General features: G+C 39.3%; 1 protein-coding gene across 1 annotated transcript; it reads right to left on the bottom strand.

Moving 5' to 3' along the window:
• Positions 1 to 1047: 1047 nt before the first annotated feature.
• On the bottom strand, positions 1048 to 11431 carry LOC106923348 (E3 ubiquitin/ISG15 ligase TRIM25-like). The gene is made up of 9 exons (XM_014996332.2): positions 10613 to 11431; positions 9229 to 9324; positions 7600 to 7680; positions 6520 to 6672; positions 5066 to 5225; positions 4921 to 4959; positions 3941 to 4012; positions 3753 to 3830; positions 1048 to 2297 (listed from the first exon to the last, which is right to left on the bottom strand). Exons 1-9 carry the CDS (start codon positions 11207 to 11209, stop codon positions 1732 to 1734), a joined length of 1842 nt encoding a protein of 613 aa, XP_014851818.2. The 5' UTR covers positions 11210 to 11431; the 3' UTR covers positions 1048 to 1731.
• Between the last annotated feature and the right edge of the window lie 2172 nt (positions 11432 to 13603).

The raw sequence follows: 13603 nt of genomic DNA on the forward strand, positions 1-13603 counted from the left end.
CTGATAAGGGTTCTTGGATAACAAAACCAGACAGTTTCTCATTAAGCTCTAGTGGTTTTATTTGTCACCTGATGTTGTAACAGTCATCTTTCTTTAAATGTAGTCAAAACAAAGGAAATGACTTTGCACTGGTTGAGGTTTTTATGATGAGCAGAAATAGGCCAAAGCCTGTCTTAAGATATGTGTTAAAGGGATACCTAACATTTGTCCAAATAGACAGAATAGGATGTGCTCATTTAAGAAGATTTATATGAAGGTTAAGGCTTTGTTCTGCTACGGTGGTACATGCTGCAGCACCAGTAGCTATAATACAGAAATTGGACTGAACTGATAAAGAACAATGTCTCTGTCCCCATCAGAGACAGAGACATTGTTCTTTATCCCTAAAGCTGATAGTTGAAAGAAGAATGTTGCGTAAGTTGCTCAACTCAATAGACACGCTGCACAATGAACTGATGAACCACCAGTGTGTTTATCTTTAGACCCTTTCAGCTTTGTAATAAGACATAAGAAAGTTCAGGCCAGTTATTTAAGAAATACTGAAATAATCAAAATTATGTTTTCTACACATCGTAATAGCATATCCACATTTTCATTTCCTTTTTCTGATTCCTTTCAGGATCAATATGTCTCGTTTCTTTTCTTTCTTCATTCCTTCTTTCCCATGGGAAATCGAGACACTTAATTTATTTTCCATGTTACAAGTATTTATTTATAATACATATATAAAACGCTTGTATAGACATTTTGGGAAGTTAATTTTAACATGTCTGCCGTTACCTTCTAGCTTGATGAATGATTTGGGTTAGTAAGTATATTTGAAACAAATGTGAAAAAAGCAAACCTTGCTGGCAACCAAGGTCAGTTGCATTCTGGGTAATTATTTTGGGTTTTCTCAGTTCAAATCCCAAATAAAGCCACTTTGCTTCATGAAAACAAATTCATATTTTCTTAGAGGTAGCATATTGTTGATAAGCATAGATAGACTTCTTGTCTTTATAAACAGCATGTTTTAATGGTCAACATAAAAGAATATCTGACACAGCGTTCACGTTTTCCACATCAACCTGTTTATTTTATTTAAAGTTCGACTGTACACGGCAGAAAGAAAAACAGGTTATTTACATTCTTTGGAAGAAATGCTGTTAGTCATTGTGTTTCTCTTCCTCTTTGGTAAACTTGGGTTGTTCCCGCTGCTTTTCGTCTCTTCTGCTTTCGCATACTGTAAAAAGAATGCAGCGTCATGATGTCGCTGCTTTCTTTATGATTTAAAGTCTAAATGGGATTATAGCCCTTTTCTTTGTCTTTTAATTGTTGAATTCTCTCCTCAAATTTTTCATTTGTGCTCTCGGAGTCGCTCTCAACTGTCTCCGCTAACATCTACTGGATAACAGCAGTTACGAATCTTTGGCTGCATTTTGCGTTAAAACAATAATGATGTTTCCGATTTTAATGATATATTTAAATATAAATATATTTAAATATATGTATAAAATATATATTTTTAAATATATTTTAGGTATATATTTAAAATATATTTTGAATATATTTAAAATGTTTTAAATATCTTTAAAATGCCTTTTAAATATATGTATATGTTCTTCTGAGCAGGTTTCTGATTTTAAATATTAAAATCAGAAACAGGCATTCAATTCAATTAAAATAATTTATTTCGGCCATATTTCCTTCATGTTTTCCTGCGGCAGATCATCACTGTTGCATAAATGACCTTTAGATCGTGCTAGCATTAGCATTAGCATTAGCTCCCGGGTGTGGGCAGATGAGCATGGTGGAGTCCAGATCCAAGCGGAAAGCCGGGTACAGTGGTTGGGAGAACTGGCACTGAAAGGTGTGGAGGAGTACCACCGTGTCCGACATGCTGTAGAAAGACAAGGACCCTTTCTGTCTCTCCAGCAGAACCCCGATCCGCCGGCAGGGCGGGGCGGCCACCGTGGTCTTGCGGTTGTCGTGCCACGCCGAGTAGCCTGTATGCGTGCACCGCAGCCGCCAGGAGCTCTCGTTACGGCCAAGCAGGCAGGGCTTTCCGCCGCCTTTGCGTCCGATTGACAGCGACGTGACCCCAATGTCGACCCATCCTCCTCCCCGCCACTCCACCTCCCAGTAGCTGGCAGCGCCAAACAGGCCCTCCTTGCACAGGACCTGAGCTACTGAATCAAAGCGATGCGGGTGGGGCGGATAGGGCTGGGTGTCCTCGCCACAGTGGGCGCCCTGAGGCTCCTCCAGGAGAAACAAAGTCGGGTAGGCTGTGTTGGCATCCAAAGAGAGACGACACGAAACTGAGGACAGCAGAGAGGAAAGCGAGATAACGGTTAAATACAGACATTTTGAGGGGCAGGTGTTCAGGTGGAGAAAGATGAGCTAATGCGGCAGATGGAAACTTAGCACTGAGAGATTTATTACAGGCTCAGTTATGGAAATGTGGTTTAATATAGGCTTTGAAATCCAGAAATTGTTCCATTGGGCCACATACTAGCCACTGTTCAAAAAAGAAAAAAAACAAATTTCGGAAAGGCATCTTTTGGTCCAGAGGAAAATGAGCAGACTGTTATCATGTCTTTGGCACTGCTAGCTAAAAACAAAACTAACTGAAGTTTATAAAACAGTCGAGTAAATTAGGTTTTGGAATTTATCTTGAAAAATAAATGTAGGAGAAGTTAAGTGCACAAAATATTTTCAACGTTAGCAAAAAGTGCTATAGCACTAAGATAAACATTAGCTCTGAGATTAGCAAATTAGCAGATTAGAGGAATGCAAATGTCTTTAAATAAAAAAAAAAGGCATTCGAGTCTTAATTTAAACATTTACATTTGGAAAGGACAGAAGCCGGACGGGATTTATTGACTGGAACTATTTAGCACAAATTTTGTTATTTGATAAATTTGAGCTTTAACAGTAAAAAAAACCTCATGTATGTCTGCATTTCCTTTGTCAAATATGAAGTGAATAAAATAAATTTTGTAAGCAGGATTTTATGGGACAGATCCAACATATTTGCACATAATTGTGAAGCAGAAGAAAAATATAGAAATATTTGTTGCTTTTTGTCCCAATTGAAAGCTACATGTGCAAAGCTTGTATAGCGATACGACCAAAAATCTGTAAAATGAACCAACTAATGCACTGAATTTGGCAGACTAAATTTCAAAAAAAGCACGCCACACTTTTCAGTGTTTTACTTAGAAAATAACAATAGTTTGTATTGGCTCTTCACTGAGCTCTCAGCGCCCCCCACCCACCCGCTTACTCCGTTGTTCCTGAGCTGTAAAGGACGGTGCCAGGCTAAGATGTGAAAAGTCGTCCAGTATTTCGGAGGACGTTTTGACACTGACAGGACGAAAGGCTCGCTCTGCCTTCATCCTCCTCCACGTGAATTATTAAAGCTTGACAAGGTGCCGCTACGCTGACATCTTGTCAGCTGGAACAGGTAGCAGCACCGGTCTTAATGATGAACCAGAATGTCATAAATACATCATGACTGTCATTCATTATTGAAAGCAGGCTAGACGAGGGCTCTCTGATTTCCCACCAAGATTCTCATTATGTGGTAAATAAGATGGAAAGATGGAGAGGAGAGAGTCAGGAAACGGTTCTGATTATTTTCCTGATGAGGATTTCCATTTTCCTCTCAAACGGCAGACGAAAACAATTGACTATTGAACTGAATCCCAGATTTCCTGTTTGAGTGTGAACATGAACCGAGTTTATTCACTTTATTCAAATAAAGTCCTTACATCTAAGTAAAGCTGCCCTCATCCTCTGATCAGGAGGCTGCAGGCACAATGTGGACAGAGGAAACCAAACTGGAACAGCTGTAAAAGTTGATATAAAAACAAACAAAAACAGAGACGAATGTAATAAAAATGTTTGTAAAGGAATTTTTATCTCGGAAAGAATTACACATCTTTAATCTTCCACTTACCCCTGCTGTTTTGTCGTCCCACAGATTGGGATCGCTGAGGTTTGGAGTTCCCCACCGGGTTACTCTGGCCACCTTCCCAACACGACAAAGATGAAAGCATTTATTTAAAAAAAATCAAAAATATCAACTAATTACACACAACGTTTATGTTGGCTTCACCAACTCAAATTCAAGATTTTTTAAGACCGTTATGAATATAATATAATTTGTGGCCTTTATCACATGACATATGGCTGTACTTTTTACTTTTACTTAGTCATTTTATTATAAAGTATCTCTACTCTTACTTGAGTAAAATTTCTGGATTCTCTTTGCACTGAAAGAACAACAAACATGTTTTAACCAAAACTTCACCAGACTCAGACACACACCTGCAGTTTTTATTAAAGTTTCATGAGTTTTTATTGAAAGAAACTGATTTGGAAAAATATTCTTTTAGCTGATTTTGTTATTTTTTTGTTACTTAAATTAATTATTGCTATTTTGGTCCATAAAATACCAAAATGTCCACTTAGCTTTATATTTTGGTCCATCTGATAATGTAATGTTTAAACAATAAGCCATTAATAATTTGATTAGTTTCTCAGTACTTGAGTAGACTTTTTACCAAATACTGTTTTTACTCTTACTTTAGTCATTTCTTGGACGGCTGTTTTTACTTTTACTTGAATAAAACTATGTTGAAGTAGTGCTACTCTTACTTGAGTAAAATTTTTTGGCTTCCCTACCCACCTCTGATGTATTGAAATTTCCATTGATAAAAATTAAATTTTTAGAGGACAGGGCACCAAAAATGGATGCAGCCCAGGGGCCCCGCATACTTGAAGATCCGGCCCTGCATGCTTGTTGTCTTTTAGCATTATTAATTAAGGGCTGCAGCGTTAAATGTCATGTAAAAACCTCAGACACGACTCTCCCACAGAGGGCAGGACACGGTGGAGTGTGCGGGTGCATCTGAGGATCGCGTTACTTAAGCTTACCGTTTACAAGCTCTCTGGCGGGGACGCAGTTCTCATTACCTGGAAGAAAAACAACATGTTGGACAGGGAGAATGAGCCAGCTGGGTCAGAGGTCAGGAAAAGGACGTAAATGCTATATTTGGCACTGCGGGTGATTCCTCTGTACCCGCGCGGCCGATCCTGTCGACCTCCTCCCTGCAGACGTCCTCGATGCAGCTGCGGAGGTGGCTCAGCGCTCTCCTGGCGTCGCTGAAGGCCTCTGGGGCCAGGCTGAAGGCCCCGGAGGGCCGATCGGCGGCGATGGGGACGCAGAGCAGCATGGCCGCCTGAGGTGGAAACGCAAAGACAAGAGAGAGGAAAATTACGCCCTGTCCCATCCCTAGGTAAAACCTCACTGACTCATTTATTCCTCTCATCCGTTCCTCCTAATGTCTGAGCATCTCTGTTAGAGAAAAAAAATCTTTCAGGCGGAGTTCGTTTCCTGTACAGTCCCTAATGACATGCTCATCTTCAGAAAAAATAAACTGCCTTTTCAATATTTGCTAAAAAAAACAGGGTTTATACAGTTTTCACTTAGTAAAATTCAAATACTTTCAAGGTGAGTTTTCAAAGGCAAATGAACTAAGGAACACTTTCAATTCACTATTATATGATATAATTTATTACTGTTAATAACATAAGATAATATGTTGCATTATGCATTCTACAGTAGGGACAACATATAGTAAAACATAACAAAATGTTATGATTTGAAATGTCTTTCTTACACCTTGTACACTTGACAAAAAAAATCTCTAAAAAAATATTAAGTTTTCTGGCATTTAACAAATAGAAATAATTTTAGTGATTCTACCTGACATAAAACTAGAAAAGTTTGGTCTAATTTGACTACAGAGAGTGAGAAAAAAAATGTATCGACTATAAGTAACACATTCCAAATTTAGGCTGTTAATCAAACATTAGATCACACTTTACTGTAAAACTGTGTAGTTTGAATATCAAGCACTTTTGAAGAAATTATACAAAAATAAAATACTTCCCAAACCTACAGGAGATTCAAGCATTTTCAAGAATTTCAACTCCCGTAAAAACTCTGTAAAAAAGTTTGATGCATAGATGAATAGTAACAAGTTAAATAAAAAAATAAATTACAAGTTAAAAGTCTACAAATATATCAAGTATATTAAAATAAAGAAGAATTAATGTTTTATTTCAATTTAAATAATTAAAAATATGTACTAGTAATACTTTTTAAGAAATAGATGTTTTTCAATGTCTCGAATCGTGTTTCTATTGATTTTAGGCTTTATTTTTATTGCTCAAATATTTTTTTCCCACTTCCAAAGCGTTTTCAGTTTCTCCCAGTGGCTCCCTTCATTTCCTAGTAAAAGGACATACATGATGCTGCCGTCACCCGTTTCCAGAAACCGTCTACTCGGAATCGGCTCCTATTATTTTCTGGAATAAATCCACAAACCGCAATCCAGATCAGATAGCAGCAGCTCAGATTTCTTCTGTCTCTCCAAAGAAAAAAAACTAATTTCCTAAAACCGAGGATTGATTTTTTTTTTTTTTTTTCAGTTTTGATACCGGTGATTCCTCCCTCTTTCGCTCCATCACCTGTGTTAGCCGGACGTTGTCATCGGTTCGCAGCAGCTGGCCGATCTCCTCGTCTCTCCTCCTCAGCTCCTCCAGGTCCGTCTCAAGAAGTGCGATGTCTCGCTCCAGTCTGCCGGCCGCCGCTCGGGCCTTCGCCTCCAGCAACGCTCCCACCTAAAACACAGACACGGAAAATCCACCACGTAAAATACAGAGTGTCTCAAAAATGATATTCAGGAACTGTTTTGTATCTAGCTGTTTCAGATCATTGAAAGCATTTAAACAAATTAAAATTCCTGGTTTTAATTTATTTAAAGAAACTTTTGTCCTCAACTTTTATCTAAACTTAAAAGGACACATTTGCATTTAGAGCTCTGTCATTCCTTCCAATGCTGATATTGCAACTTTGAGAATCGGCTGATAGCGATACTGACCCGATACGATAACAGCACGAGTCATACACAGGGTTTCCATAGAAATCACCAACTCAAATTGAAGACTTTTTAAGACCATTATGAATTAAATTTAAGAACTGTGTTGCAACAAAAATGTACAAAAGACAGCAGATTGGTGATAAATTTACATTAGCATTGTGTTGGCAGCTAGTTAGCGGTAGCCTGAACCGCTTCCAGTCACAGAACGTAGGATGAAGATTTGTGTGCAGGCAACCCAAACTTTAACCTGACAGAAAGATCTTGTGGAAAAAAATAAAAAACTACATCAAATATACCATGTTAGATATTTCTGCCACAACCAAATTTAAGACCTGTGATAAATGTGTTTAAGGTCAATATACTTGCATTTAAAAAAATTAATCTAAGATGTCTTAAGACCTTAATATATGACATTTTAACGGTGTGCGGACACCCTGATACATTATTTTGTGGTGCACACTACTCAAACAGAATTAAATGTTGGAGCGGACTAAATGCCGGGGTAGAGATGGAGATTTTAGATGCTCGCCCATATAATCCAATATGTGTTTTTTGGCTGATATCAGACCGATTTCCGGTATCAATACCCCTGGACACCCTGAGTTCTAGTGTTGGGTAATTCTGCAGTGCCATAACAAACCCAGAACTTTGAAGTGCAACTTTTCACCTCAGTTTTAGTTTTCTCCAGGCGGTGAGCAATCTCAGCGAACAGAGCATCACTCTCCTCTAGAACGGCTGAGGACGAAACCTAAACAAAAAAAGAAGAAAAAAGACTCATGAGACTGTGTGTAGCGAAAGGATGAAATAAAGCCACATAATCCAGATTTTAAGAGATGACACAAATAAAAGCATAAAATATATTTTTTTCCAATGAATTAATAAAAAAAAACTAAATTTGTTGTTTTGGGGAGGAATAAAAGTCATGCCTAGCAGATTGAGGGAAGGCGTTTCTCGAAAGACCGAGTTGCTCAGAATAAAGGACATAAATTTGTTTTGCACTGAAAAATGATACAGTAATTGAATTGAAACAGGATGTCTGAGTGAATGAGATATGGGAGAGCAGGCTTTATGTGTCTGCTCAGCTGTGTAACCCTCTAATACTGCTTGTCATTCAGCTAGATAGCTAAGCAGATAATAAAACTAAAATAGGTTTCACTACAGTTAGTGAGAGAAAATATTCAAATGACATCAAAATTATGTATCTTATAAAAATGTTATGACATCCTAAAGCAGGAGATTCTGAGGCAGGTATTTAAAAATCCTGAATTTACAGTAAATTGGGCAAAAAGTTGGGACCCAAACAGAAACAAAATCCTAATTTTGACATTTAAAGTCAAAGTTTTTAGCAAATGCTCTCCAATAAATATTCGTTGATCAATCAAATTTTTTTGTTCAGCATATTTCATTAACACAGCAGTTCAACGAGCTTTACATGATGAAAACAAATGAAAAAACCCCCAACAGAATGATAAACACGTCAACAGCTGTGAAAACCAATAACAGACTTTACAATTTGACAAGTTGCATCGTTAAAAATGTTGGTTAAAACAATAAACTTCGTAGCTCTATGTTGAGCCGAGCCTCATATTTTGTCTGTTCTGTTTTAAGCTGTTCAAAATAAGACCAAACTCTATGGGTGCAACAGTCTTAAAAAAAAAAAACCTGACCTGCCGATTCTGATTTTGCTTTACATTGATTTTTTTTGTCTGAAAAGTTAATGAATTTAGCAACAAAGTTGTGAAGTAGGCAGAAGCAGGGTGACTGTAGTTAAGATAAGATCGGTTTCACAAGTAAGTTTCGACCAATCACTGATCTCTGAGGATTAAGGGGCACAGGGTTGATTTAAAGACCGACAGCTACAGCTAACTTGCTTATTCCACTGAAAACCAACGAAAGATGACGTCGTAAATGAAAAAAACGTTTTCAAATCTCGTGTTCGGAGCTGAAGTAACAGGTTGCTTCGCTGAAGCTCGGTCATCTCCCAGAAAACGGAGGTTTTTCCACAAACCGTTCCTCATTTGAGAGGAGACCGGAGGTGTTGGATGACAACAGGTCATTTCTTCCAGGTTCATTCCACTCATGCCAGCTGATTTCTCAGAACTACCACTTAGACAGATGATGCTCAAGAACAAACAAACACATTTTGAACTCTCGGGACTTCGGCTTGACATAAATAATTAGTAAGTTCTTGGAAACTCTTCGCCATTGACGCAATACAATGTTCATAGAACCCTGTATAAACAAAGAATAAGGGGACTGTGTGTGAGTGCACGTGTGTGTGTGATGGTTTTGTTACCTTCAGGGACTCCAAGCTCTGCTGGAGCTCTTCCAGGTCCCTCTCTCCGGTCCGTATCCTTCCCTGAACCGTTCTCTGGGATTCCTGGAGCTGGAGCTGAAAGATCACCAGACAAACCAAGAGGTGACTGATATCAGCAAGACAACAGTCAGTGACATCAGTATCGATATAAAAGTTCTTGACCACTGACTTAGAACTTCAAAAGTATTTAGACACAATAATTCAGATTTTGCTAAGGCCATCATCTGAGCTAAACTGGACTGTTTAGTGGATTCATCCAAAGAATCCAGTAAACAATCCATTTGCAACTTTTGTATTATTTGAAGCTTGGCCCTTAAGGAAATGTTGAGTCTACTAACTTACAGTCACATGGGAAAAACAAATATATGTTCAGAGATCAAATTTAACAAGATTCAGATTCCTACAATTAAAGAAAACAAAAAGAAGAGAACAGAAGAGGATACTTTTTAACATTTTCTGTAACAATGCAACTTCTGCCGAGGACTAAATTAGGACATCCCTACGTTTGTTCTCCCATAAAATATCTAAAATTACACCTATTACAACAGGTGCACACATTTAGCACTTTGCTGCAGCTTTTTAAAGGCGGTTCACCCTGTTTACATCTAAGATATTTAGCTTGGTGAGCTTCTGACTGTTGAAGTAAGAGTGAACACCAAAAGATCCAAAGATGTGTCTGGTTGAAATCTGCCATTTTACAGTGTGGAAATAAATCTGCAAGTGGTGGACATTCAATGCAACAGCTCTGCTTTTAAGATAATGAGTTAAAAATGGGGGGAAATGTTTTATTTTTAAGATCATAAAAACACTACAGTTTAATAATCCAGCATTTGTTTCTACTCTTCAGTTGAATCCTCCAGTATGTGGATTTTTAGGGCCAGATCATAATCCTGCAGAAGACACCTGGACCAGGATGATGCATTTAAGTATCAGTCATAAACTATATGATCTACATTAAACGGGCTACAATGGGTTACTGTATCATTCTTAACAGCACATCTATTTATGTTTATGCTCAAAATCCCCTCAATATGACCATTTGTGAGTTTTAAGTTATCTTATGGTACACTGAATTTAGGCTAATAAATGATGAGATGTGATGAAAAACAATACAAGACGAAGCACGGAGGTACAGGACAATTGTCTTTTATATAAAAAACAATGATTTTGTTATCTGTTAGTGTTGTTTGAATTTGATTTTAGATCATTTTTCGTACTTGAAACCATTAACTTTTATTTTTATTATACTACTGTAACTATATCATCCACTTTACTTGCTCCACCGTAACCCACCAGAATAAAACTCCACCCGTACAAAGCTTTCTTCGACCGCCCCTGTTCCTCATCCTGTCTAACCGGGTACCTGTCTCCTAGCTTTCAGCGTGTCCGCCCTGCGCTCCTCCTCCTCCTGGTCAGCCTGGCATAGAAGGCAGTCGCCGCTCCACTCGGCCTCCGCGTCGGAGCCGCCCCCCACGGGCTCCAGACCGAGGCGGTGCTGGGCGCACAGCTTCTCCGCCAGCCGCTCCACCGCGTCCACCAGCTTGTGCCGCCGCAGAGGTCCGACCTCGCGGTGCGGCAGGACGTGGATGTCACAGAAGGACGCCAGGCAGACCAGGCACGACTTGCCCGCCCTCAGCTTGCTCTCTGTCGGACAGAAGTCACACGGCACCTCGCCGGCTTCGCCCAAGTAAAGTTCCGGCTCATGGACCATTTCGCTCAATTTGAGTTTCTCGACGACCTCGGCGAGCACCGTGTTTCTCCGGAGCACCGGTCGAGGGCTGAAGATGTCCCGGCACTGTGGGCAGCTGAACTGGCCCAAGTCTGCCTGGTCCCAGTAGTTGCTGATGCACACCATGCAGTAGGTGTGTCCGCAAGGGATGGACACCGGGTCTCTGAGGATGTCCAGGCAGATGGGACACCTGAACTGGCTCTCTGTCACGGAGATGTTAGCCTGAGCCATTTCTGGGAAGAGCTCTCCTCCGTAGGCGGGTGACTTCTGAGCTGCCAGTCGACGGTGTTCCTCCTAAAATAAACTTTTCCTGACTCTCGAAGTGTGAAGGGGAGAAGTCGGGATGCAGTCCTTCCGCAATGTTCACAACGCGCCTGTTGTGCTGCCCTCAGTGCGGTCTGACAGGTATGCGACGCCTCCAAAGGATCAGTCCCCACATATAAAACATCAACAAACACGCTACTTTCTCTGAGCTAAGACTTTTGAGTTTTACTGTAAATGCACAAAAAAATTAAAAATAACGATGATAAAAACGATCAAATAAAAATATTATGAGTTAATAAACAGTTATTAACAATGTGTCTTTAACACACATTAAATAAAAATGATAAAATATTAAAAAGTATATGTGTTTTTATTTTTAGAAGATGATTCTATTGAATGTTCTAATCTATTTTTGCTTTACACATACACCCTTACAATATTGCTCAATGGAATAATATTAGAAGAACAGAAAGAAAGAATGTTTTAACAAGTTTATGTCGCCATCTGTCGACCATTTGCAATAAAGCAGGCACGTCGCAATATTGAGTCATTTTTAAGCCGTAGGAAAAAATTTAATATCAAGTAAAATTCATAACGTTTATGGACATTTTTTTCCAGCTTATTTATAACTTTATTTTTCGGTTATTATTTTGGGAGTTTATTAATGCATTTGAACTGTTTCTTTTGTGGGAGGTATTTACAACAAATCAGTAATTTATTTTGGAACAATACATGTTCAACATATTCTAATTTCCTCTTGGATATTTCTAATCCAAGGTGCAGTTGGTAGTATGGACAACATGGGCCTCATGAGGTGACTGATATCATCATTACCACAACAGTCAATGACATCAGTGTAGATATAAAAATACAATTTCTTCTTGAAGGTCCTGGGTTCAAATCCCAGCCTGAGGTCTTCTACATTGAGCTTACATGTTCTCCCCAGGGCTTTGTCTGGTTACTCTGGCTTTTACCCACCATTCTTAGTTAAAACTCTTGTAAATGCTCCGACTGTTGTTCTAACAACTCTAATTTTTGTGGCTGAAGTTATCCTTAGATCAACTGATTAGGTCTATTTTCTAGTTGGACAGTTTCCAGTCAACTTTCTCTCCATTGATCTGAAGACTTCCTCAGTGTATCCCCAATCTCCTCTCCTGCTCTCAGTCCCAGTCTCTGCCTGAACTCGACCTTAAATCTGGCACAAAGCTTTGAAATGCGCTCTGGTCCCTCGACTCCACTGGTCCTTTGTTCAAAGTGAGGCCCGTGTTGTGCTTGTTGCTTTAGAAAGAGGACTTTTCAGCGAGGCCGTAAGGTGATGCTAGGTCTTTCTTGGCCCAGGGTGTTCCCCGGGCATCTCTGGTATACCTGCGGGACTGAGAGTGGTGAGGAAGGGAGGCGTTGTCCCCGCTCTTTTAGGGGAAAGGCAGCTGGTCAGAGGAGGAGGAGATCAAGAAAGGAGGGGGGGATGGAGGGATTGATGTAAGGCGAGAACGCTGAGAAAGGACAAATAAACAAAGGTGGCGATGAGGGTCTGAGGTGAATTAATTGTATCGAGCTCTTTAACTTTTTGGCGGCAGTCTCTGGAGACAGAAGCACTGGGAACAGTATACAGTTGATGGAGCATTGACTTCCACCAGTTCAGAGAGAACCACTGGGAACTATTTCATTCCTTTACAAATACAAGATGCTTTGGGACAATATTTTGTGAATGCAGTCATAAACACAGGACCCTGTTTGTTGGATTTGTAGACTTTTCCACCTGTATCATGTTCATTTTGAACAACAAACAATGAATATTCTTTAGGTACTCTTGCAGTTTATTCATGATATACTCCAAGACAAGAGTCTGCAGACACCAAACTAAAAAGAACAGTTTCAAAGTCCTGGTGCTACTGATCAAAAGTCTTTCAGATTTAGTTTCCAACCTCTTACAAGTGTTGCAAGACGTATGCCGCTGGTGCTGGACTATTCAAAGTGAAAACTTGTAACGTACTCTTGAGAGGATGGAGAGTCTATGGAGCTGCATAAAGATGTGGTCTGACATGAGTGCAGTAATTTGGTTAGAAGTCTGGCAGCAGCTTTTTGAACTTGCGACAGTCCAATGATGCTTTGCTTAGACAAGTTAATAATGTGTCACAATCTTGAAGGAACTAAGGCATTAATAACAATTTCCAGATGACACTACTTAATGCAGCAATATTTTGTAAATGACAAACTTGAATGAACAAGAGACTGGACATGACTATCTAAGGTAAAACCAGAGCAAAATTTACCCCAAGGTTCTTGAAGAATGATTTGGCATAAGAGGCTATAGACTACGGGTAGTTTTTCTTTTTTTTTAGCATCAAACTTTTTATTAAT

Source organism: Poecilia mexicana, unplaced genomic scaffold, assembly GCF_051168715.1.
Source record: "Poecilia mexicana isolate PSO_F unplaced genomic scaffold, ASM5116871v1 scaffold_2, whole genome shotgun sequence".
In the NCBI taxonomy this organism is placed as follows: domain Eukaryota; kingdom Metazoa; phylum Chordata; class Actinopteri; order Cyprinodontiformes; family Poeciliidae; genus Poecilia; species Poecilia mexicana.